The sequence below is a fragment of the Ammospiza nelsoni genome, chromosome 26, assembly GCF_027579445.1.
Source record: "Ammospiza nelsoni isolate bAmmNel1 chromosome 26, bAmmNel1.pri, whole genome shotgun sequence".
In the NCBI taxonomy this organism is placed as follows: Eukaryota; Metazoa; Chordata; class Aves; order Passeriformes; family Passerellidae; genus Ammospiza; species Ammospiza nelsoni.
This window is the reverse complement of record NC_080658.1, coordinates 2,443,032-2,467,782: the sequence shown is the minus strand read 5'-3', so window position 1 is coordinate 2,467,782 and position 24,751 is coordinate 2,443,032. Positions and strand designations below refer to the sequence as shown.

At 64.4% G+C, this 24,751-nt stretch overlaps 3 protein-coding genes across 3 annotated transcripts; 1 reads left to right on the top strand and 2 right to left on the bottom strand.

Annotated features, from left to right (window-relative positions):
* Positions 1–73: 73 nt before the first annotated feature.
* On the bottom strand, positions 74–6,909 carry MSL1 (MSL complex subunit 1). Its single transcript, XM_059489350.1, has 8 exons — positions 6,687–6,909; positions 3,721–3,944; positions 3,055–3,431; positions 2,359–2,423; positions 2,121–2,188; positions 1,759–1,883; positions 1,607–1,679; positions 74–1,469 (listed from the first exon to the last, which is right to left on the bottom strand). Exons 1-8 carry the CDS (start codon positions 6,828–6,830, stop codon positions 1,379–1,381), a joined length of 1,167 nt encoding a protein of 388 aa, XP_059345333.1. The 5' UTR covers positions 6,831–6,909; the 3' UTR covers positions 74–1,378.
* Positions 6,910–7,188: 279 nt separating this feature from the next.
* LOC132084019 (basic proline-rich protein-like) lies at positions 7,189–14,428 on the bottom strand. Its single transcript, XM_059489014.1, has 8 exons — positions 14,172–14,428; positions 11,949–12,514; positions 11,566–11,657; positions 10,812–10,985; positions 10,447–10,588; positions 8,155–8,258; positions 7,954–8,049; positions 7,189–7,551 (listed from the first exon to the last, which is right to left on the bottom strand). The coding sequence occupies exons 1-8, from the start codon at positions 14,426–14,428 to the stop codon at positions 7,189–7,191; spliced, it is 1,794 nt and encodes a 597-aa protein (XP_059344997.1).
* Positions 14,429–15,166: 738 nt separating this feature from the next.
* On the top strand, positions 15,167–22,114 carry NR1D1 (nuclear receptor subfamily 1 group D member 1). The gene is made up of 8 exons (XM_059489348.1): positions 15,167–15,202; positions 17,720–18,067; positions 18,144–18,232; positions 18,317–18,461; positions 19,166–19,629; positions 19,763–19,948; positions 20,830–21,040; positions 21,680–22,114. The coding sequence occupies exons 1-8, from the start codon at positions 15,175–15,177 to the stop codon at positions 21,877–21,879; spliced, it is 1,671 nt and encodes a 556-aa protein (XP_059345331.1). The 5' UTR covers positions 15,167–15,174; the 3' UTR covers positions 21,880–22,114.
* The last annotated feature ends 2,637 nt before the right edge of the window (positions 22,115–24,751 follow it).

The window sequence follows — 24,751 nt, the reverse complement described above, 5'->3', positions numbered from 1 at the left end:
GCCGGTGACGTCACCGGCCGCGCGGAAATGACGTCACACCCGAGGGCGGGTAAATCATCAGCACCCAGCGGCCTTTTCCTTGTTTATTGTAAAAAAAAAAAAAAAAGCCAACAAAAAAACCAACCAAAACAAAAAATATATAACCAACAACGAAAAGCAATAAAAAATAATAAAATAAAACCAGCGAGCGGGCGTGTCCGCGAGTGACCCCCACCCCCTCCCCGTAACGTTTGTTTAGAACTCGGCGGTTTTAGAACTTTATCGATTTTTTTTTTAACAATTTCCGGGTTGTTTTTTTTTTTTTTAAGTTTGTTTTTCTTGAAGTTTTTTTTTTTTGCTAATTTTTTTTTTTTCTTTTTGTAAACGAGTTTTCCGGCGTTCAACAAGCTCGGGGTTAATTATAGAGAGGGGGGCAAGGGGGGGATAAGACTGGGGGGGCACAGACTCAGTGTAGGGGGGAAAAAATGTGGAAAAAGGGAGGAAAAGTGAGGAAAAAGGGGGAGATAGGAGGAAAAAGGGGGAAATAGGAGGAAAAAGGGAGATAGGGAGAAAAAAAAGGAAAAGGGACACATGGAGCCTCCTCCCCACCCATCCAGCACCAAGAGGGTCCAGCAGCACCCAGGGGCTCGGACAGGCAATAATGGCCCCCCCTCACAGCAAACCCCTCACCCGCCTCAAAACATTTAAATTACATTTAAAAAAAAACATTAAAACCCCCCAAATTGTGCGCACAGGGTTTCTATTTCACAAAAAAAAAAAAAAAAAAAAAAAAAAAAAAAAAAAAAAAAGAAGAAGAAATTTTTGCTTTTTAACTCTCCCTTCTGCCCCCGCCAACCCCACTCCAGAGAGAGGAAAACCACCAAAGAGGGGGGAAAACCTCCCCAAAAGAGAATCCCAGGCGCTTCCCAGCTCCCAGCTGGCTCCAACACAATCCGCTGTTTATCCTGCTCTCTAACTAAACACAACATGAAGGCAGCAGCGGGTGAGTCCCGGGGGATGTGGCACCCCCAGACACGGGATCTGGTGCTGGTCATCCCCTTGTTCCCACCAGACACGGGACAGCCCCAGATCCCAAGGCCACGGGCTGTGGAGTGCAGGGGTGGCACACAGGGGACTCAAGGATGGGGCTGGGATCCACCCACTGCCCCCAGGAGAGGAGCTGCAGGCTGGTGGCACTGGGAAGGCGGTGCCAGTGCGGGGGATGAGTCCGGGAAACGTTCCAAAACCCAAACGAACAAAACTTGGGATTGCAGAAGAACGAAACCATCCGTCAGCAGCTGGTGGTGACCGCTGATGGCAGAGCTTCTGGTGCCTTAGAGGTGTTCAGAGCTCCTGAGGATGGAGCTCCTGGAGGTGGCTGGAGCTCCCAGCATCTCCCTTATTTCCGGCAGGTCCGGTGTGGTGTCTGCTTCTTCTGCACCTCCAGCCGGCAGCGGCTGCGCTCGTCCAGCCAGGGCAGCTCGAAGTTCCTGTGGGCACAGCTGGTGTCACCTCAGATCCCTCCCAACCCAAAATGGCCCCATCCAGACCCAAAATGGGCAGGGTGCTTTGTTAGGAGTGACATCAGCACTCACCAGCCCCATCCCCTCCTGTCCCCAGTACTCACTGTGGGGTCAGTTTGGGCAAGGGCCGGCCAAAGGCGACAACGGGCAGGTAAGGGGTGATGAGCAAACTTTCCACTGGGGAGAGACACCAGAGCATGTGAGACCCCCCTCACATTTACACCGCCATCCCCAACACCCCCTTCCCAAGCCTCACCATCATCTGGCTCAGGGAAAAATGAGGTAACTTCAGGTTCCGACTCCTGAATCCCTTTCCTTTTGTACATTCGGAGCTGCAGCCGCTGCAGGATTCTCTGTTCCCTGATCCGCTGGATGTCCCACCTGGAAAACAGGACGGTGGGAACGTGAGGAGCCGTGGGGCAGTGCCAGACTCCCCCAGAGACCAGAACCCCTCTCTCAGCAGAGAGGGTGATCACAGGACTGCACTGGCTGCCAGTGATGTGAGAGCATCCCTTCTCCTGCAGCATTCCTGGTGCCATCCCAGATGCACCCTGCTCCAGGTGACACCCCAGGACCCTCCCCTGTGAGACTGGAACTCCAGACCCTATTTGCTCCAACCTTTTCCTTCGTTTCTCATCCAGCTCCAGCTTTGCGTGCCGTTTGGAGAAGACGCTGTCGTCCAGGTTCTGCAATGACACCAGACAGGGATCAGTGCATCATCCCAGGGCCAGATCCCCCTCCTCAGCCTCCCAGCCACAGATGGGGGTTGTGCTGGATGAGGGGATGAGATGCCACCAGCTCTGGGAGTGGGGGACAGCCTGGAAAGCCCCTGTGGCAGCACTGATGGCTCACGTACCTCCAGGAGGTCCGAGGGGTTGGGGTCTCTCAGGGGCTCCACGACATGGTCCCTCCAAGACGGAACTGCAGGACAAGGAGAAGGGTGTTAGCCCCCAGCAGGATCCCCACAGCTCCATCCACCACCTCCACACTCCCTTCCTGCCCATCCTTCCCCTTGGAGCATGGCTCAGGACGGCCCAAACCCCCATCCTGAGCCAGCAGTGGACATCTGGCTGACAACCATGTGACAACCCCGCATCCCCAGCCAGCCACAGGGCAGCAGAGCTGATCTCCACCCCCTGAGCCACTCCCAGGGATGTGCCAGGCTCTGTCTGTGCCACAGTGCTGAGCCACCTGGCACAACCCAGTTCCCACTGCTGGCACCAACCTCGCTGGGCTCAAGGCACGACAAGCACCAGATTTGGGGACAGCAGGTGACCCTAGTGCTGTGTCACTGTGGCATGAGCCAGAGACAATTTCCCACCCACCCACAGGAAGCTGCTCCACCAGACCCCAGCCAGGAGCCCTGCCCAGAGCAGGGTGACCCCAGGATGAGATTTGGGACAGCCCAGAGCCAGCAGTGGAAGGAACCAGCAGCATGGAACCTTTCCACCACCACGGGCACTCCCTTTGGGAATATGGGAGCCCTTTCCCAGCTTCAGAATGAGGGTCCTGAGCCCTGTTCCCAGGCTGGAGCCCTTCTCTGCATCCTTACTTGCTACAGTCTCCTCCTTTTTGGGGGAAGGCTCCCGCAGCGGCGACGGCGGCGGCTGGTGCCAGCGGCACAGGTACATTTCTGTGGTGGACAGGTAGGGCAGGTCGTCGGCCTCACTGACAAAGCTTTTCTCCTTGGGGTGGGTGCCAGGACCCTTGGGTGGCGCTGATGCTCTCAGCGGGGTCTCCAGGAGCGAGCGGGTTTTTTCCGGAGTCTCTTGGCTCCGCAGTTCTCGTTTACAAACAGTTTCAGCCAAGGAGCCGCCCGACTCCTCCTTCCCCGGGGAGTGTTTCGGAGTTTTACTCTTCACTTTTGAGAATTCTGACACTAGTTTTTTCACAGGCGTCTTCCTCTCTGTGCTCCCAAATGTTGGCTTCCTGCAGGAGGAAGAAGAGCTGAGCCAGGCACATGGATCCTCACTCTGCATCAGGGATGCTGTGGGGGGCTGCTGGCACCCCCAAGCCAGGGCTGCTGCACCAGGGCCAGACTTTAGCAGTTTACAGAAGGGCTTCCTCAAGATTTTGGGACCCTGCACTCCCCTTCTTGAGGTTCTCCTTGACACAGGGATGTGTTCCTGGTGCTGGGTGGCCTCTCCAAACACCTCAAAAGTGAAGCCACAGGGAGTGTCCCCCCTCCTCCCCACACATCCCCCCATGCACTCTGTACCTTTTATGCCCCTTCCCGTTCCTGCCGTAGGGGAAGTGCTTGGGCTGCAGGCTCGGGGGAGGCTCCAGCAGCTCCTGGGGACACTCCAGAGGCAGCTTCTCACAGGCCTCTGCCTCGGGCTTCTCATCCACCTCAAAGCCCTGGAAGATGCGGTGCTTCTCCCGCTCGCTGTCCTTCTTCACCAGCTGCACCCGCCTTTCCATGCGCTCGATCCGCGCCAGGAGCTGCGAGGCAGGGGAGGGAGGGCTCACCTCGGGGTGGGGTCACCCCCTGGGCACCCCAGGGCAGCTGCCACTGGATGTCCAACAACACAAAATGGCCACTCTCTGCTTGTGCTGCTACAAGGACATCTTCCACCATCCCAGCTGTTCCAAACCCTGTCCAACCCAGCCTGGAATACTTCCAGAGATGGGGCAGCAGAAAGCAGAGGATTTGGGGGTCCCACCCTCTGTGTGTCCTCCCCAAGGATGGAGGGGGGGGGGGGTTGCAATTAGCTGTGGGTTTAAAGAGCACCTGGTGACCCCTGCCCATGGTCACTTGTCCCCAGCCATCCCCAGAACTGTTTGTGGACAGCAGAGTTGGGCACCCAGCACCTCCCAAAGGTGTGGCCCAGTTTTGGGGAGCAGAGCCCAGTGCACGCAGGGTGTGGCAGCCCCATGTCCCCAGCAGTGTCACCCCTGGGAGGCCGTGCCCCTCGAGTCCCATCACGGACTTGCCGCAGTGGCTCCTCCATGTTGGGGGACGCGGCATTGCCTGCGGTGACACCACGTGGGGGGGGTGGCCCCGTCCTTCCTGCCACCAACGGGGCCACCACTGCTGACACCGCCACTGCAGCCACCGCTGATGGTGGCACACGGCCACCGTGGGGCTGGCAGGGGGGCGACCCATGGCTGTGGGGGGGACACTCAGCATCTATGGGGTGACACAGCACCCATGGGGGGACAACGCAGGTGCGACAATGTGGGGGGGGGCACACATGGCATTTATGGGGTGACGCAGGACACACGTGGGGGGCGGGGGGAGAGCACAGCTGTGGGGACCCCACAGTGTCCCCCCCAAGCCTGGAAGCCTCTCATGGCTGTGACGGCCCCCAAATCCCCGAGCTGGCCCCAGCAGCGAGAGAGGCGACATCCCTTGTGGTGTGGCCTGGTGTGGCCGTGTCCCGCCCGGTGACGCGGCCCCTTTAAGGTTCCCCTCCCCCCCCCCCGCCCGGTCGCCACGGTAACAGGCGGCGGCCCGTTAACCCCCGCCCCGCCCCCGCCCTTTGTGCCCCCGCCGCTTTGTCGGGGGGGGGGGGGGGGGGGGGCTGCGACCCCCGGGGGCACCCGCGACTCCCGAGGGGGGGAACCCAGCCCTGCGGGTGGCAGAGACCCCCGGGGTGGGTGGGATGGGGGGGCAGAATTGTGTTTAACCCTTTGGGGAAGGGGGCATTAACCCCCCCCCCCCCCCCCCCCCCGGTACCAGATGCCCCCAATGAGGGAATTCTCAAAGAGGGGGGGATTAACCCCTGGAGTGCCATGGGGGAGAACACTAACACCCAAGGGGAAGGGGGGCATTAACCCCTGGGGTGCCATAGGGGGAGAACAGTAACACTCAAGTTGGGGGGGGGGGGGGGGCGATTAACCCCTGGGGTGCCAGGGGGGTGGTGAACCCCCACAGGGAGGCACATTAACCCCCGAGGGGCCTCCCCCACGAGGGGAGAACGTGAGGGGCATTATCAGTCAAGGCGGGGGGGGGGGGGGGATTAACCCCTGTGGTGCCATGGGGGGAGCAGGTTAACTGCCATGAGGGGCACATGAACCTCCAAGGGGGTTGGATGTTAACCCCTATGGGGGGACATTAACCCCCCCAAGAAAGGGCGGCATTAACCCTCGAGGGGAGCAGAGTTAACCCTCAAAGAGGGGGGCAATAATTGCGATGGGGTGCAGAATTAACCCCCAAAGAGAGGTGGAATTAACCCCCAAAAAGGGTTTGGGGGGGAGGCATTAACCCCAAACAGGGGCACAGAGTTAACCCTCAAAGGTGGGGGGCAATAACTGCGATGGGGTGCAGAATTAACCCCCAAAGAGGGGTGGACATTAACCCACAAGGGGATGGAATTAAGCCCCAAAGAGAGGTGGAATTAACCCCCAAAGAGGAGGGGGCATTCACCCCAAAGAATTAACCCTCAAAGGGTTAATTTGGGGGGCATTAACTCCCAATAAGGTGGTGGAATTAGCCCCCAAAGAAGGGGGCACATTAACCCCCAAAGAGGGCACTGAATTAACCCCCGTAAAAGAGGTGAAATCAAACCCCAAAAAGGGGGTATTGCCCCGGTAAGGGGGATATTAACCCAAACAAGGGGAGGGGGTAAATTAAGCATTGAGAGGACGGAATTTAAAAAAAAGAGAAGTGAAATCAACCGCCAAAGAGTGGGGTATTAACCCCTAAAGAGTGGGGTATTAATCCTCAAAAAGGGGGGTATTAACCCCCAAAAAGGGGGGCAGCATTAACCCCTTGGGTGTCAGGGGGAGTGAGAACTTTCCTGTTGGTGGGCAGAACTCCACCACAATCCCAGGGACCCCTGGGTGGTGTTGGGGAGCCATTAACCCTGTGGGGAGGGGGCATCATTCTACGGGAAGGGTGTTAAAGCCAGGGGGGGTTAAATCCAGTAGGGATCACCCCCATGGGGAGGGTTAACCCATAGGAGGGTGTTTAACCTAGGGAGGTTAACCCTAGGGTGGGGGTCACCCCATGGTGGGGGGGGTTAAACCTGAGGGAGGTTAAACCTTAGGGGGAATTAACCCTGAGGGGGCGGGGGGCTCACTCCACAGGGCAGTGGGTTCAATCTGGGGGGGGGGGGGTTGGTTAAACCCAAGGAGGAGTTAACCTTGGCGGGAGTTAACCCCTTCCACGCCGCATTCCCGCCCACCTCCCCGTTCCCCCCGGTGCCCCCCCCCCCACCCCGCTCCGTTTCCCCGCCGTACCGTGTCGCGCTCGGCCCGGAGCTCCTCGATCTGCCGCTCCTTGGCCTGCAGCTGCTGCTGCTGCTGCTCGATCAGGTCCAGCTGGAGCAGCAGGATCTGCCGCAGGCAGGCGGCCTGCCCGGGCGACCCTCCGCCGGCGCCCATCGCTGCGCGGGCCGCGGGCCGCCGCTTCCCCGGCTCCGCGGGCCCCGCTCCCGGCCCCGGCCCCGCTCCCGGCCCCGCCGCCGCCGCCTCCCCGGGCAGCCCGCCCGCATCCCCCGCCGCGGCCCTGCCCCCGCCGGCCGCCGGCCCCGCCGCGGCCCCGCTCCGCTCCCGCTCCGCCACCCCGCAGCCGCGGCCCGTGTGTGCCCCCAGCGGCGGCGGGGCCCGGGGCCGCCGGGCCGGCGGAGCGGGGCCTTCCTCCCCCTCCTCCCCCTCCTCCTCCTCCTCCTCCCCGCCCGCCCCCTCGGGCCGCCGCCGCCCGCCCCCCCGGAACGCCGTGGACCGCATGGCCGGGCCCCCTTTACCGCCCGCCGGCACCGCGGGGCGGCGGCGCGGGGGGCGCCGGGGGCATCGGCGCGGAGCGGCCCCTGGCCCGGGGATGACCCGCGCGGGGATGAGCCGCGCGGGGGGGCGGCGGGGCGGGGGTCGGTACCGGGCACGGGACCCCGGGTACCGGCGAACGGGGCTCGGCGCGCATGCGCCGGCGGCGGTGGGGGCGGTGGGATCCCCGGGGGTGAGGAGCGGGGCCGGTGCCCGCCCGGGGACCCCCGGGGCGGTGCCCACCCGCGCCGCTCCCCACGGGCCGCGCCGGGGGCCGGGGGTGGTCGCGACACGCGGACACGCGTGAGGCGGGGGTCCCGCGCCGCAGTACCGGGGGCGGCCGCTCGGGGGCCCCCGAGAGTGGCGGTAGCGGCTCCCCGCCCCACGGGGGGGGCTCGGGTCACGGGCCGGTCCCGCGGCGGGAGGGGACACGGAGGGGCGGGGGGGCCACACAAAGGGACCCCGAGCTGCGAGCCCCCCGTGCAGGGAGACCGGGCATGGGGGGGGGGGGCTGTGCTGTGATTCTGGGGCTCCGCACCTCCCCACTGGCGCGCACCCCCCCACGGGGACTGAACTGCACACACAGAGCTCTGCAGTTCCTGCTGGACGTGTGCAAGAGCGCGCGCGCGCGCACACACACACACACACACACACACACACACACACACACACACACACAGAGTCCGCAGCACCCTCTCTGCAGAGGCTGCAGCCCCAGCACACTCGTGCATGCACGGACACGCACACGCACACGCGTGTCCCCCTGCAGGGAGCGAGCGCAGCCCCCGCTGCAGCACAGGCGCAGCCCGCGGACACTGCAGCCCCTGCTCAGCAACCCCGACTGCAGTCCCGGAGCACACTCATGTATGCACACTCATGCACACGCACAGCCCGCACTGCAGGCACACGTAGGGACATGTATGTACACGTACACACACACACAAACGCACACGGAGGAGCGTTTCCCCCTCTCGCGGCTGAAACTCCGCCCCTCCCGCAGCACACGGGGCCGTGTCACCGGGGACACACAGGGGACACGCGTGGCACGTGCTGGGGACGCACAGGGGACACGTGGGGGACGTGGCTCCCTCTGCAGAGCCGCGCTCAGGGACACGCAAACACACGCGGGGGGAGATCCCCCTTCACCCAGCCCCTGGCAGCCTCAGGGTGCCCCTGCTCCTGGTGGCCGGGTCACGGCGGCGGTGCCACCCCCGCGGTGTGGCACTGGGGAAGCCCCTCCGAGGTTCCTGCTGTGCCATGGGTCACATCGAGCCCTGGCAGCAGCGTGTGCACATGGGTGGGTGCTGTTCAGACACGGCGGGCTGTGGTTGTCCCCCCCCCGTGTCACTGTGCACATGTGGCTGTGGTCACTCACAGGGGTGGCAGTGTTCAAACACCTGTGTGGGTGTGCTCAAAAACACACACACATCTGTGTTTACACACGTGTGTGGCCATTCTCATACACACACGGGGCCATGGTTGGCTGTGTTACACACATGTGTGGCTGCTCTTGTATTTATATCCTGGCTGTACACAAGTGTGGCTGTGCTGTGGTTGTACACACGTGTGGCTGTGCTCACACACACACAGATGTGGTTGTACACACGTGTGGCTGTGCTCACACACACACACTGTGCTCACACATGTACATGGCTGTGGTTGTACACCCGTGTGGCTGTGCTCACACACACACACAGATGTGGTTGTACACACGTGTGGCTGTGCTCACACACACACACTGTGCTCACACATGTACATGGCTGTGGTTGCACACACATGTCGCTGTGCTCACACAGACATGAGCGGGTTAGTACACATAGCCATGTTCACACACACAGAGCCGTGTTCACACACGTGTGACCATGCTGACACAAATACAGTCATGCTGGCATGCATGACAGTGCTCACACACACAGAGCCATGTTCACACACGTGACAGTGCTCAAACACACAGAAAGCCATGTTCACACACGTGTGACCATGCTGACACATACAGAGCCATGTTCACATGCATGACAGTGCTCAAACACACAGAACCACATTCACACACACACATGACCATGTTCAAACATATGAGAGTGCTCAAACACACAGAAAGCCATGTTCACACACACACAGAGCCATGTTCACACACACATGACCATGTTCACACACATGGCAGTGCTCAAACACACAAAGAGCCATGTTCACATACACAGTCATGTTCACACAGACACAGAGCCATGTTCACATAAAGAGCCATGTTCACACACACACACATGACCATGTTCACACACATGGCAGTGCTCAAACACACGGAGAGCCATGTTCACATAGAGAGCCATGTTCACATAGAGAGCCATGTTCACACACATGACAGTGCTCACACACACACATGACCATATTCACACACATGGCAGTGCTCAAACACACAAAGGGCCATGTTCACACACATGACAGTGCTCACACACACACAGAACCATGCTCACACACAGAGCCACGTTCACAGACATGACAGTGCTCACACACACACACAGAACCATGCTCACACACATGACAGTGCTCACACACACACACAGAACCATGCTCACACACGGAGCCACGTTCACACACATGACAGTGCTCACACACACACACAGAACCATGCTCACACACACACATGACCATGTTCACAGACATGACAGTGCTCAAACACACAAAGGGCCATGTTCACACACATGACAGTGCTCACACACACACAGAACCATGCTCACACACAGAGCCACGTTCACAGACATGACAGTGCTCACACAAATACAGAACCATGCTCACACACACACATGACCATGTTCACACACATGGCAGTGCTCAAACACACAAAGGGCCATGTTCACACACATGACAGTGCTCACACACACACAGAACCATGCTCACACACAGAGCCACGTTCACACACATGACAGTGCTCACACACATACAGAACCATGTTCACACACACACATGACCATGTTCACAGACATGACAGTGCTCACACACACAGAGCCATGTTCACACACATACAGAACCATGCTCACACACATGACAGTGCTCACACACACACACAGAACCATGCTCACACACAGAGCCACGTTCACAGACATGACAGTGCTCACACAAATACAGAACCATGCTCACACACACACATGACCATGTTCACAGACACGACAGTGCTCACACACACAGAGCCATGTTCACACACACACAGAACCATGCTCACACACACACACACACACACACACACAAATCGCTATCCGCACACACGGTGCCGTGTCCCCGCCGTGCCCGGGCCGGTGCCGGTGCCGGTGCCGGTGCCCGCTGCGGCAGGCCCACGTGCCGGCCGGCACCCGCCCGCACATGGCTCTGCAGCACGGAGGCTGCTGGGGCTAAAAATGGAGCAGGGCGCACATGCCAGCGCCACGTGACGCGCATGGAGAGGGCTCCCCGCGAGAGGAGGAGGAGGAGGAAGAGGAGGAGGAGGAGGAGGGAGCCCGCTCACATGGGCTGGCACAGATGCCAACCCGGCCGCTGGCCACGGCGCCGTGGCCTCTCTGTGACCTGTGGGTTTGGAGGGGGGGGGGGGCGTTAATGGGGTGGCCCCCTCCCCACTTGCTCACAGGTTTGACTCTTGGGAAGGTCAAACTTGGGGTGACGGCGGAAGGGGAAAGGGGAGGAGGGCTCGCAGGTGGTGGGTCTGAGGAGGGGGATGTGGAGGATGAAGGAGTTCCCGCTGCTGTCCCGCCCCCTGCCCGCCTTTGCCCCCCCTCCCGCGGGGTCCCAAGGCTGCAGAGGGAGCACAAACATCAGCACAAACATCGCTGAGATATTGGGGGGGGGGGTGGGGGCAGGTGCCAGGGCTCCTCCCCCTGGGGGTGCTCCCCAGAGCCCCCCACATGATGAACATATTGGGGTCCCCCCTACCCCCGGGGTCCCGCACCCCTTTTGCACCCCTATGTCACAGTGTCACCCCAATTTCTGGGGCCCCGAACCCTCCTGGGGTGCTGAGACCTCCAAACCATCCCAATGCACCTTTCCTGTGGCCCTGCACCCCTAAATCCTCATGGGGTCCCTACACCCCCTGATCCTGCATTCTTTGGGGTCCCTGCAACCTCCCGGGGTGCATCCATCCCTAAATCCCACACATCCACAAATCTGTGCACTCCTGCTCCCCGCAATCCTGCACTCCTGCCCCTCTTGGGGGTCGGTCCCTGTACCCCCAAACCCTGCACCCCAAATCCCTGCACTTCCTGGGGTCTCCCTGCACCCCAACCCCGCTCTGCCCCATTCCGCAGTGCCCGCACACCACGGGGTGTCCCCACCTGCCGCGGGGTGCCCCGCCCGGGGCCAGGAATGCCTTGTTTACCCGATTTTTCCCGTTCCCGGGGAGGGAGGACGAATCTGGCAGCGGGAGCTGTTGCCCCAGCCAAGAGCCAGGGGCCGAGCCAGGGCTGCTCCCTGCAGGAAAACACCCCAAAACCGCCCCAAAACACCCCAAAACCCGACCCTCCAAGCACTCTCCTGCCCCTACAGCACCACTGCGGGTCCTGCCCCACTCTTCCCCCCAATGGGGACACAAAGGGGGGGTCAGGGCTGCAGGACCCCCAAATTGGGTTGCACCCGCACCTCTGGTTGCCCCCCCCAAAGCTCAGTTACGAGTGGGGAAAGTGAGGCTCGATGAGTGTAGGGTGACACGGGGACACAGCAGGACCCGCTGTCCCCAAACCCACAGGGGAGCTGCAGCCCCACCGGTAGCTCTGGGGGTGTCCGAGTGGGGCTGGGGGTGCAGGACTGGGGGTCCTGTCCCGTGCCAGCCCCCGCTGTCCAACCCCGGGGGCCGAGGGGGGGGATAAGCAAGAACAAGCCCCCGGTGTCCCGGCGGAGACACCCCCTCCCCCTTTTCCTGGAAAAGGTTCAACAAGGTAAACAAGGCTCCAGCCCCGAGTAAAAATAAACCCTCGGCACGCAGGCGCCGGCCGGGAAGCGGGGCGAGCGTCACGCGGCACGGCCACGGCACCGGCACCGGCACCGGGCACCGGGCACCGGCACCGGGCACCGGCCCCACCGCTGCCTCCTGCCCCCGGGAGCAGTGGCGGGGAGGGAAATGCGGAGTGTTGAAATGGGGGGTGCACCTGGGGCACGGGAAGGGCAGGGGCACAGCCGGTGGCACGGACGGGGTGATGGGTGTGTGCCCCCCGACAGTCCGGGCACCCCACGGCGGGTGGGGGTACCCCGCGGCGTCCTGGCACGACCCCGGGAGGTGCAGGATGTGGGGGTGCAGGATACAGGGGGGCAGAATCTGGGCTTGCAGGATCCTCAGGAAAGTACCGGGATGCAGAGTTTAGGGGTGCAGGATGCGGGGATGCAGAGTTTGGGGGTGCAGGATGCAAGGGTGCAGAGTATGGGGGTGCAGAATGCAGTTTTGGGGTGCAGGATGCTGGGATGCAGGGTTTGGGGGTGCAGGATGCAGGAGTGCAGAGTTTGGGGGTGCAGAATGCAGGGGTGCAGGGTTAGGGGGTGCAGGATACAGGGGGTCAGGTTCTGGGCTTGCAGGATCCTCAGGAAAGTACAGAGATGCGGAGTTTGGGGGTGCAGGATGCAGAGTTTGGGGGTGCAGGATGCAGGGATGCAGGGTTTGGGGGTGCAGGATTCAGGGATGCAGAATTTATGGGTGCAGGATTCAGGGATGCAGAGTTTGGGGGTGGAGGATGCAGGGATGCAGAGTTTGGGATGCAGGGATGCAGGATTGGGGGTGCAGGATGCAGGGATGCAGGGTTTGGGGGTGCAGGATGCAGGGATGCAGAGTTTGGGATGCAGGAGTGCAGAGTTTGGGGTTTCAGGGATGCAGGATTTGGGGTGCAGGATGCAGGGATGCAGAGTTTATGGGTGCGGGATGCAGGGGTGCAGGGTTTGGGGGTGCAGGATGCAGGAATGCAGGGTTTGGGGGTGCAGGGCTGCACAGATCCGTGCAAGTGCAGGATTTAGGAGTGAATCTGGCATGTGGCGACCTCGAGGGGCGTTCAGGTGCCCCCTCCGTGCCCTGCACTGCTTGGCACGGGCGCTGCCATGTCGGGGTGCACAGGGAGTCCCCCGAGACACAGACCCGGCCTCTGGGGGCGTTCCCCGCTCACGTCAGCGGCAGAACCCCCCTGTCCCCATGGCTTTGGTGGCTCCTCTCCCTCAATCCGCTCCCCATGGGTGGTCCCAGAGGGGGGATATCCCGGAAATATCCCAGCTGTGCCCAGCGCGGGGTCCCTGCTCACAGCACCCCCACCAGGACTCCCCGTGCGGGGTTCCCACAGGGAGACCCCAAAAGATTTGTCCGGTCCCGGGGATTCCGGGGGGATCCGGGATTCAGGCGAGCATCCCCGGCGCCGTGTGCCGCAGCGCCGTGCGCGGGGATGTTTTCCCAACCCAGACGCGCGGCTGAGTCACGGATAATCCCCGGGAACGTGCCGGGAGGGGAGCGAGGAGCTGCGGGGGCCGGGGGCACTGCACGGTGCGGCCACGGGGGTCCCTTCACCCCAGGAACGGGGTGTCCCCCCCGGGTTCCCCGTTGCCGTTCCCGCCTGGCCCCACACATCCTTCCGCGGTTCTCCCGGCCGGAGGTGCCACGGCCCCGCGCACCCGCCCCGTGACTCAGGGCAAGGGCACGTCCTGTGGCGTGTCGGGGTGTTCCCCCTGCCCCAGTGCCTTGGGGAACCCCAAAATCCCGGAGCACCCCCAGCAAACCCCGGACACCGCCAGCTGAGGGGTTCCAGGGAGTGTTTGGGGTGCACAGCTCTGGTGTCCCCTCCCCGGGAACTCCGCAGGGACACCGGAGGCCTCCCCTCCTGCGGGATGAGCTCGGAGGATTTCCCGGCGCTGGCACATCCGTGTTCGGCTCCTTCTCCTCCTGGCTGGGTGCCAGGGCAGCGCCCGGCACACGGGCACCCCCAAAACCTTCCTGCAGGAGCACCCAGGGAGCCCCACGGTGCCACCGGGGCTGGGCTGGCCCCGGCCGGCTCCGCGACCCAGATCTGCCACCAATTGTGCCCTGGCACGGCGTTGCCGCAGCCCCCGCGGCAGCCAGGAGCGGGGCCAGGCTGGGATGTGGATGCCAGGCACGTGCCACAGCGGGCACCCGCGGGCACAGCGTGGGGACAGCGTGGGGACAGCGGGCAGGGGGCTGTGCCATGCACAGGCAACCTGCTGCTGCTGGAACAGGTGGGCACAGGAGACGGTGCCATGTGGGGTGACAGGGATAGCTGAGTGTCCCCAGTGCAGGGGACAGTGCCACGCGGGGTGCCTGGGTGTCCCTAGGACAACGGGCTGCGATTTGAGGGGTGACAGAGGCACCTGGGTGTCCCCAGTGTTGTGCGGGGTGGCATCGGTGCCCAGGTATCCCCAGGGGAAGGTGGCACGCAGAGTGACAGTGGATGTCCCCGCTGCAGGGGACAGCCAGCGCCGCGCTCAGGTGTTGCCAGCGCAGGTGACAGCGCTGTGCAAGGCGACAGCGCTGCCGGTGCCGTGACTGGGGGGATGGTGTCGCGCCAGGTGACAGATGTGTCAGGTGCTGCACCCAAGTGTCCGCAGTGCAGGGGACACTGCTGCGCCCGGGGGTCCCCAGCGCGCACGGGGACCGTGCTGCGCTGCCCGACGGGGCGCCCCGCGTCCCCCCGGTGCGGGTCCCGGTGCGGGTCCCGGTCCCCGCGGTCCGTCGGGCGGCCCCGGTGCGGGGGTCCCCGCCGAGCCCGGGCTCCCCAGCGGCGGCGCGGGGCCGAGGCCGCCGGCGGAAAGTGTGTCACTGGGGCACGAGGCTGTCCCCGGGAATCACATGGGGGAGGCGGCGGCGCCGCGTGCGGCCCAGTGCGCAGCCGCGGCCGGTGCGGGGGGCGGCGGGGCGGGCGGCGGGCGCACAACAGCCCGCACCGGGCGGCGGCGCGGCACGGCTCGGCGCGGCTCCGCTCCGGGAGGCTCACGGGGCCGGGACAGGATGGCGGCCCCCGAGGCCGGCAGCACAGGTCAGTGCCCCGCCGGAGCCCCCCATCCCCGGGACCACCGTGCGGGCACCGGCAGCGGCAGCGGTCCCCGGCACCGGAGCGGATCGGGGGGCAGCGCCCCGGGACCGCGGAGAGGGGCTGCGCGCTTGAGACGCGAGTTGGAGGGGTCCGGACACCGGGACCGAGGGGTCCCGCACGCCCGACCGGGCAGGATGCGCGCTGGGACCGCGTCCCGGAACGGGGCTCCGTCCTACCGGGACCGGGGGGTCCTGCGGAGCGGGGTAAGGCTCGGACAGCGGGGCCGGGGTGTCCCCGGGAGGAGGGTAGGGAGGGCTGCGCGCCGGTACCGGGCGTCTTGCACACCGGGGCGATGTCAACACCGGCACCGGGGTGCTCCGGTGATCGGGGCAGGAGGGATGGAGACCGGACTGGGCTGTCCCGAACGCCGGAGCGTGCGGGACGCGGGGGTAGGAAGGCTGAGAACGGGGAGCTGTGTTCCGGGAGGTCCCGGACAGCGGGATCGGAGGGGAGCGCGGCGGGACCCGGGTGTCCCGGAGACCGGGACCGAGGATTCCCGAACGCCGGAGAGTGCTGGACGTAGGGGTAGGAAGGGTGAGAGCGGGGATTGTTGTGTCCTGGGCAGCGGAACCGGAGGGGAGTGAAGCGGGTCCGGCTGTTGTCTCCTGGGGCAGCGGCACCGGACTGTCCAGGAACCGGGACACGGGGATCGGTGTGTACCGGGCGGCGGGACCGATCAGGGTGACCGGAGGAGACCGCGGCCACGGGACCGGGTTGTCGCTATCAGCGGCACCGCGGCCACGGGACCGGGCAGCCCGTGGACGGCCGAGGCGGCGCCGCGCGTGTCGGGGCTCCCTGCGCACCGGGAGGGGGGGACCGGAGGCGGTGCCCCCCCCTTCCCCCGTGTCCCCCCCCCGCACGTGTCCCCCTCCCCGCCGCTGCCACGTGCGGAGTTTGTTTTCCCCTCAGCCCCGCCCCGCCCCCTCCCATTGGTCGGTGCATGACATCAACGATGACGTCACGCGCGGAACTGGGGACGCCGCCGTTCATTGGAGGGGCGGCTCTGTCTCCGGGGCAACGAGAGGGGGCGGGGCGAAGTTTGGCCAATGAGAGGCGGGTGGGCGTGGTAAAGCGTGAAGGGGCGGGGTTTAGGGGGCCACGTGCGGCTGGAGCACGTGGGGCGGCGGCGTGAGGCCGCCTGAGCTCGGGGGGGGCTGCGGGGAGGCTGTTTGGGGGGGTTCCCTCTGTTTTGGGGTCAACAGAGTTTCCCTATCTCTAGGGCGAGCCTTCCTGGGGAATCCCCGCACCCTAAATCCTAAAATGGGTGTCCCGAGGCTTTTGGGGTGCGGGGATCCCCCCAATTATTTTGGTACCTTAGCAGCGGGGGGGGGGGGGGGGGGGGTCGCCAGGATCAGCTGGCCTGGAGGTGGGACCCACTGTCCCCAATTCGGTGACCCCCTTTGGAGATGGCTCAGTGAAGGGGGGATGGTGACAAGCTGGCTCTGGCGCGTGGCATCTGTGCCAGCGGCACCGTGTGCGGCGGGAGACACATGGCCCTGGTGATCCCGTGTGTCCCCGACATCACCATCCACGTGTCCCAGCCCGGAGTCGTGTCCCGGTGCTGCTGTCCCTGCCCCGTGAGTGGGGTGACAACGGCTGTGCCTTCAGCCAGGGGCCACGCGTGTGTCCCCCCTATCCTGCTCCCCATTTTCGGGGGTCTTCACACAGCTCCTCAGTCCTGCAGTGCGGACTTACCCCCCCAGTTTGGGGGGCTGCGCTGGTGCCATGGAGGGGCTGCACTGGGGGCACCCCAGTGCCGTGGGGGGCTCTGTACCGGGGGGGGCTGCGCCGTGGGACCGTCCCGGGAGCCGTGGGGCGGGAGCTGCAGGCACCGAGCCAGGAACGGCAGCAGCAACTCCGTGACCTCCTGATTTCACCTCTGCAGAGGGTTCCCAGCCCACATTCCTGCTGCAGGCAATTCCGGGGTGCCCTGCCCGTGTCCCCAGCCGGCACGTACCCGGATAAACCCGGCCGTCCCCGTCCCACGTGGGGCCGCGGCCCGTGGCTGCCGCTGGGTGCGGTGCCTGACTCAGGGTGGGCGGCACACGTGCGGCGCAGCGGGAGATCCGCGGATCCGGGATGCATCCGGGCCGCTTCCCTGGAGACCCCACCCCGCGTGGGGCTGCGATTCCCCTCTGGGGGGCTTCCCCCCCACCCCCGCGGTGCCTGGTGTAGCTCAGCGCATAATGGGCCCACAGGGATGCCCGTGGATCTGGGATGCTTCCCTATGGATCCCACCCCACCTGGGGCTGCAATCGCCCTCCGAGGGGTTTTCCCCTCCTCAGCTGGCAGAGGCTGAGCCTGGCACGGCTCAGCGCACGTGTGGCAGCGCGGGATGCCCACGGATCCTGATTGCTGATGGATTTGGGGTGCTTCCCTGGGCATCCCACCCACCTCCGTGAGGCGGGGGAGGCTGAGCCCGGCACGGCTCGGTGCATGAGTGGCTCCTTCTCTCTGCAGGTGGGGTGATCAGCTACGTGGGCTCCAGCGGCGCCTCTCCCACCCGCACCAGCCCCGTGTCCCTGTGCAGCGACAGCTCCAACGGGAGCTCCCAGTCGGGCTCGCAGCCCTTCCCCACCTATTTCCCACCATCGCCCACCGGCTCCCTCCAGGATTCCCGCGCCTATGGCGGAGCCACGCTGGCCCCTCATGAAGACGGCTCCCCTTCCTCCTCCTCGTCATCCTCTTCCTCCTCCTCCACCTCCTCTTCCTCGTTCAGCTCCTCGGTGAATTTCCCCGGGGTGCAGCCGGTCCCCGCGGACGAGCGGCGCCGCAGCTCGCCCAGCAAATCCGGCAGCACCGTCACCAGTGAGTGGGGCTCCCGGGGGGGTGGCAGGGGGCGTCTCCCCGCCCCTGGACCCCGCTGACCCCCGTCCCCCCGCAGAGCTCAACGGGATGGTGCTGCTCTGCAAAGTCTGCGGGGACGTCGCCTCCGGTTTCCACTACGGCGTGCACGCCTGCGAGGGCTGCAAGGTACCGGGATGGGGCCGGGGATGAGGCACGGAGCCCCTGTCACACTGCGGGGACCCCCAGTGATGCCCCCCGCTCGCCCCGCAGGGTTTCTTCCGCCGCAGCATCCAGCAGAACATCCAGTACAAGAAGTGCCTCAAGAACGAGAATTGCTCCATCGTCCGCATCAACCGCAACCGCTGCCAGCAATGCCGCTTCAAGAAGTGCCTGCTGGTCGGCATGTCCCGTGATGGTGAGCTCGGAGGGACCCTCGTGTGACGTCCCGAGCCGGGGATTCCCTTCGGGGGTGGGATTTCCCCGTCCCCAGCACGCTGGTCCCTTCCCGGGATGTCTCCAGGGCTGTGCCTCCCCTCTGGAGCCGCTCCCCGCCTGTGCTGGGTGCTGTGCCTGTCCCAAGGGATGTGTCCCCCTTTCCTGGCACCCCCCATACGTGGGGCTGCGTGTCTCCTCCAAGACTGAGTGCCCCTTGCCCAGAGCTGCATGTCCCCCCAATGGCCAGGGCTGACCCTCCCACACCGGGTCCCCCAACATCCAGGCTGTATTTCCCTCCCTTGGATGCATCCCCTTCTACTCAGATCTCTACATCCCCTCCTGGGATGGGTCCCCCTATGTTCAGGGCTCTGTGTCCCCTCCAGGACCGAGTGTTCCATTTCTAAAAGCTCCGTGTCCCCTCCCGGGATGGGTCCCCCTATGTTAGGTCCCCTCCAGGGCCGAGTATTCAATTTTTAAGGCTCCATGTCCCCTCCCAGGATGGGTCCCCCTATATTGGGTCCCCTCCAGGACCGAGTATTCAATTTTTAAGGCTGTGTGTCCCCTCCAAACCCAGGGCAGGGATGCAGCCCCGCTCCCATCACCCCCTCATGGTGCAGGTCTGGGGGGGCATGGGGGTGTCCCCGCCATCCGCTGATGTCCCCCTAACCCCGGTGTCCCCCCCAGCCGTGCGCTTCGGGCGCATCCCCAAGCGGGAGAAGCAGCGGATGCTGGCGGAGATGCAGAGCGCCATGGGCGGCATGGCCAGCGCCCCACCGCCGATGCCGGGGCCCGGCGAGGGTCCCGCCGCGGGCGGGGGGCACGCAGCGCCCCCCGGCCCCCCTCCGCTCGCTCCCCCCGCCTGCTTCTCGCAGTTCCCGCAGCAGCTGACGCCGCCCCGCTCGCCCAGCCCCGGCGGGGCCACCGAGGATGTGATCGCGCAGGTGGCCAAGGCGCACAAGGAGATCTTCATCTACGCGCACGACAAGCTGGGACCCCCTCCCGCCTGCGACAGCGGCCTCCTGCGCTGGGACGCGCCCCCCGCCTGGGCCCCCGGGCCCCCCGAGCCCCGGCTGTGCCCCGCCGCCTACCCCGAGCCCCCGGCCCCGCGAGGGTGCCCCTGGCCCCGCGGCCCCAAGGACGTCCTGCCGGTGAGCGCTCCCGCTCCCCTCCCCAGGCTGTTTTTAGCCGCTAATCACATCGACCCCCTCACCCGTGCCCCGCTCCCCGGTGGGGAGAGCCCGGGGGTGCCCCCGGTGCCCGCTGACCGCCGCTCCCCCGCAGGCGTGCCCCATGAACAGCCACGTGCCCGGGCGCAGCGGGCGCTCCGTGCAGGAGATCTGGGAGGATTTCTCCCTCAGCTTCACCCCCGCCGTCCGTGAGGTCGTGGAGTTCGCCAAGCACATTCCCGGCTTCCAGGCGCTCTCCCAGCACGACCAGGTCACCCTGCTCAAGGCTGGCACCTTTGAGGTACGTCCTGGGATAATGGTGAGGGCTCGATGGTGCCCCACAGACTGACAGGGTGCTCCATGGACTGGCACGGAGCCCCAAAGCATGGGAACAGTGGGCCAGAACACAGCAGGAGCCCCGTGGCATTGCAGTGCCCCACATTTGAGAGCCACGGCGCCCGTGGCATTGCCTGGTGCCTCACAGCACTGCAGTGCCCCACATTTGGGATCTGTGGCACAGAGCACGGTGTCCCTGTCATGGCACAGTGCCCTGAGGACTGGCATGGAGCCCTGCAGCACTGCAGTGCTTCACAATCAGGAGTTGTGGCATGCAGCACAGTGCTCCTGGCATTACACAGCACCCCGTGGCACTGCAGTGCCACTGTTTTGGGAGCTGTGGCACAGAGCACGATGCCCCAGGCATGGCATGGTACCCCACAACTGGGCACCACGGGCTAACATGAAGCCCCATTGTAATGCCCCACATTTGGGAGCCATGGCATTAAACACAGTGCCCATGGCATCACACAGTGCCCATGGCATGGTACCCCACATGTGGTGGTCACAATATGGATCACGGAGCCCATGGCATGGCGCAATGCCCCTGGCATTGCCTGGTGCCCCATGGCATGGCAGTGACCCACATTTGGGAGCTGTGGCATAAAACACAGTGCCCCTGGCATCACACAGTGCCCATGGCGTGGTACCCCACATTTGGTGGTCACAATATGGACCACAGAGCCCATGGCACGGCACAATGCCCCTGGCATTGCCTGGTGCCCCATGGCACGGCAGTGCCCCACATTTGGGAGCTGTAACATGGAGACCGATGTCCCTGGCATGAAGCACGGTGCCCGTAGCTCTGCCTGGTGCCCTGTCCCACATCCTGCCCCCTGCCCACAGGTGCTGATGGTTCGTTTTGCGTCGCTCTTCGACGTGAAGGAGCAGACGGTGACGTTCATGAGCCGCACGCGGTACGGGCTGGAGGAGCTGTGGGCCATGGGCATGGGAGACCTGCTGGGGGCCATGTTCGACTTCAGCGAGAAGCTCAGCGCCCTCGAGCTCAGTGACGAGGAGCTGGGGCTCTTCACTGCCGTTGTCCTGGTCTCAGCAGGTGGGCACGGGAGGATTTGGGGACATCGAGGAGGTTGGGGCTGCGATGGGAGGAGTTTGGAAAATAATCAAATTTGGGGCTGGGATTAGAGGAGTTTGGAAAAGAATCGAGGGGTTTGGTGCTGGGAGAAGAGGAGTTTGGAAAAGAATCAAGTTTGGAAAAGAATTGAGGGGTTTGGGGCTGGGATCAGAGCAGTTTGGAAAAGAATCAAGGGGTTTGGTGCTGGGAGAAGAGGAGTTTGGAAAAGAATCAAGTTTGGAAAAGAATGGAGGAGTTTGGGGCTGGGATCAGAGCAGTTTGGGAAAGAATCGAGGGGTTTGGAAAAGAATCGGGTTTGGTGCTGGGAGAAGAGGAGTTTGGAAAAGAATCAAGTTTGGAAAAGAATGGAGGAGTTTGGGGCTGGGATCAGAGCAGTTTGGGAAAGAATCGAGGGGTTTGGAAAAGAATCGAGGGGTTTGGGGCTGGGATCAGGGGGTTAGTCGAGTGTTCGGTGCATTCAGGGATGGGATTTGGGTGGCATTGAGGTGATACCGGGGGAATATCAGGGGATTCAGCGCTGGGATCAGGGTGATGCCGGGTGTGATCAGGAGGTTTTGGGGGTGGAACTGAGGTGTCCCCTCCCCTCCCCTGCCTCGTCAGACCGCTCGGGCATGGAGGACACGGCCTCGGTGGAGCAGCTGCAGGAGACGCTGCTGCGGGCCCTGCGCGCCCTCGTGCTGAAGACGCGCCCGGCCGAGACCTCGCGTTTCACCAAACTGCTGCTGAAGCTGCCGGACCTGCGCACCCTCAACAACCTCCACTCCGAGAAGCTGCTCTCCTTCCGCATCGACGCCCAGTAGTGCCCCCCCGGACCCCCCTCCCGCGCACCCCTGTACATACACCACAGCGTGGGGGGACGGACACACAGACTCCCACCCCCTCCCCCGGGGCAGCACCGACCCCGTCGGACTCGCAGGGATTCACCCCGAGGTGGGCGCCAGGATGCTGGGAACCCCCTCCCACCCCACCCCAAATCGGGCACCGCCCCCACGGCACCGCTGGCAGAGCCGGGGGGGTCCCCTCGCCCCGACACCCCCGTTCTGGCGGCCGGGGGGGGGACGCAGAGCCGTGCTGGGGAGGGTGAGGTGGGTCTAGAGAGGAGGGGAGGGGGTGGTCGGGGAGGGGGGGGGGGGGGTTTGGTTGGTTGGTTTTTTTTTTCATCATATATTTATTACATAAATATATAGTAAAATAGACCAGCAACAATTACCATAAAAATATCTTTCTTTAAAATCCTGACCAAAACACAAAAGGGTTTAAAATCGCACGTCACAGACTGTGATTGTCACGGGGGCTCCACGGCCCCCCCGGCCCGCGCCCCTACATTCAGCGACGCCGGCCGCGACCCCCCCCCCAACCCCACCCCCCCCCCCCCCTCCCCAGCACCCTGCATAGTGGGGGACCCCGCGTGGGGCGCGCCGAGCCGAGCCGGGCCGTGCTGGGCCAGGTGCTGGCCGGGCTCGACGCCCGCGGGCAGGGGCAGCTCTGGAGCCATGAGGTATGTGCTTGGGGGGGGGGACACACAGGGGGGCACGGGGACCGGGGGGGGGGACGCGGGGTGACCCGGGGGAGGTGGCGCAGGGGTGGGGGGCACCGCTGTGGCCCCCCGGGACCGAACGCTGGATGCTGGACGTGCGATGGCGACGCGAGACGGAGACGCGGGGACGGCCCGGGGGGGGCGTGGGGGGTGTAGAGGGTGGGTGGGGGGCGTGCGGGTGGGCAGCGGGTGGGGGGGGCCGGGCTGAGCCCCCCCCCCAGCCCGGGACAAGCTGCCCCAGGGCCCCGTGTGCGGGGATGGGGGGGTCACGGGGGCTGATTAAGACACGTCCCGTGTCGCGACGGGAGCGCGCGGTGTCGCGCGGAGTGTGCGCGGGAACGCGCGGGCAGCGCAGGGACACGGCAGCGGCACCGCAACGACATGGAACGGCCACGGTACCGGCACCGGAACGGCCACAGCATGGCCACGGTACCGGCACCGGAACGGCCACGGCACCGGCGTGGCATGGCCACGGTACCGGCACCGGAACGGCCACCGCCCTGGCATGGCACGGTCGTGGTGCCGGCACTGGCACAGCCACGGTACCAGTACTGGCCCGGCCACAGCTCTGGCGTGGCATGGCCACGGTACCGGCACAGCCATGGCACCGGCACCGTGCCCTCATTGCACCAACAGGAGTTGCCATGGCACTGACATGGCACGACACGCGTGGCCGCGGCACCGGCGTTGCGCCAACTGGCACCGACATGGCACAGCCACGGCACCATCACGGCCACCGCCAGGTGCGGGGGGCATCGCCCGGGTGCCGCGGCCCCGCCCGTGGCCCGAAGGCACGAGGTGGGACCGGTGCTGTGCCAAGGGTGGGGGGCGAACCCCCGAACCTGTGCCCCCCGCCCAGTGCGGGCGTTAGTGTTGGGCTCCTATTGCACCGCCCGCAGCCGGTGCTGCCGGGACCCCCAAACCGGGACCCCTCAAAGTGGGGACCCCCAAACTGGGACCCCTCAAAGTGGGGACCCCCAAAGTGGGGGTCCCAGCCAGGCCCCCGCCCGAGCCAGGCCCCTGGGTGGGGGTTTAAGACATTTTGCACCAAGGTCCAATCCGGCGCTGGTATTTGGGGCTGGGGGCAGGCGCCCCCTCACCCAGGGCACCCCACAGCCCCGCTGTGCCCCCCAACCCAGCTGCAAGGGGTCTGGCAGGGCCCCCCCAACACAACCCCAATGGCTGGGGGGGAGTCTGGGGTGTGGGGGGAGCCCAGCCCGGCCCCCTGTGCCTATGGGAGGAGGGGACGTGTCTGGTGTTGGGATTTTCTGCTTTTAAACGACCCGTAAAAAGATTTTTTTTTTAATTACAAAAATTATATATTTTATATATATTTATATATATATATATATATATATATATTAGCTTAGGTGGGCCCGGCCTGCCTTGCCGGCCCCCCCCCCGGCCCGCACCCCCCCCTCGGCCTCCGCCTGAGGTAAGAAAAAATTCACAAACCTAAATTTGGGGGGGGGGGGTGATAAAAAGGTGATAAAACCATTCCCGGGTGCCCCCTCGCAGCTGTGCCCCCCCCAACCCTCCTTAAGCCCCCTGTGGGATTCCCCCTGCCGGCCCCCGCCTCAGCCCGGCCCCCCCGGCAGCACTGGGGGGGCAGTTGGGGGGTGCAGCCCCCCCAAAGTGCTGCTGCCGGGGAGGGGGGGCCGTAGTGCAGTGGGGGGACACCCAAAGCCCCCCCAGCCGGCGCCTCCAGGGCCTTTGCAAACTCCTGACGGACACGACAAAACCCACGAGGACAAGGGGGGGAAAAACAACAACAAAAAAAAAAAGGACAACGGAAAATTGGGGGGGTTTGGGGGGGGGGGGAGTGGACCCCCCCCACCCCAGTGTCCTGCAGCGCCCACCATCCGCGGCGCTTGGCACAAAAATCGTTTCCTCTCAGCCCAAAAAAAAGACAAGAGAACCCCACCAAAACCCCAATTCTGGCCCCAAATTTGGGGATAAGGGGTGGGGGGACACAGGGGGGGGGTCACCCCAGCCGGGGCAGACCCAGTGGGCTGGGGTGGGGGGGGGTCCACCAGCCCTGCACCCCGATGGGCTGGGGTCCCCCTCGCCACTGCTGTGCCCCCCCTGTGCCCCCACCTTGCTATGGGGGGGTCCTGGCCCTCACCCCACTATAG

What these genes read in the sequence shown, in the direction of transcription:
- MSL1 (XM_059489350.1), bottom strand. Translation starts at nt 6,830, where the DNA reads ATGGGCGCCGGCGGAGGGTCGCCCGGGCAGGCCGCCTGCCTGCGGCAG. An exon ending in GATGAGAAACGAAGGAAAAG is followed by an intron (nt 1,884 to 2,120) that starts GTTGGAGCAAAT and finishes CCTGTTTTCCAG; the next exon opens with GTGGGACATCCAGCGGATCA. An exon ending in TTTCCCTGAGCCAGATGATG is followed by an intron (nt 1,680 to 1,758) that starts GTGAGGCTTGGG and finishes GTCTCTCCCCAG; the next exon opens with TGGAAAGTTTGCTCATCACC.
- LOC132084019 (XM_059489014.1), bottom strand. Translation starts at nt 14,428, where the DNA reads ATGGCACCGTCTCCTGTGCCCACCTGTTCCAGCAGCAGCAGGTTGCCT. An exon ending in GGAAACGCTCCTCCGTGTGC is followed by an intron (nt 8,050 to 8,154) that starts GTTTGTGTGTGT and finishes CCGGGACTGCAG; the next exon opens with TCGGGGTTGCTGAGCAGGGG. An exon ending in AGGGGGACACGCGTGTGCGT is followed by an intron (nt 7,552 to 7,953) that starts GTGCGTGTCCGT and finishes GGGGCCCCCGAG; the next exon opens with CGGCCGCCCCCGGTACTGCG.
- NR1D1 (XM_059489348.1), top strand. Translation starts at nt 15,175, where the DNA reads ATGGCGGCCCCCGAGGCCGGCAGCACAG. An exon ending in ATCCGGCAGCACCGTCACCA is followed by an intron (nt 18,068 to 18,143) that starts GTGAGTGGGGCT and finishes GTCCCCCCGCAG; the next exon opens with AGCTCAACGGGATGGTGCTG. An exon ending in TCAAGGCTGGCACCTTTGAG is followed by an intron (nt 19,949 to 20,829) that starts GTACGTCCTGGG and finishes CCCTGCCCACAG; the next exon opens with GTGCTGATGGTTCGTTTTGC.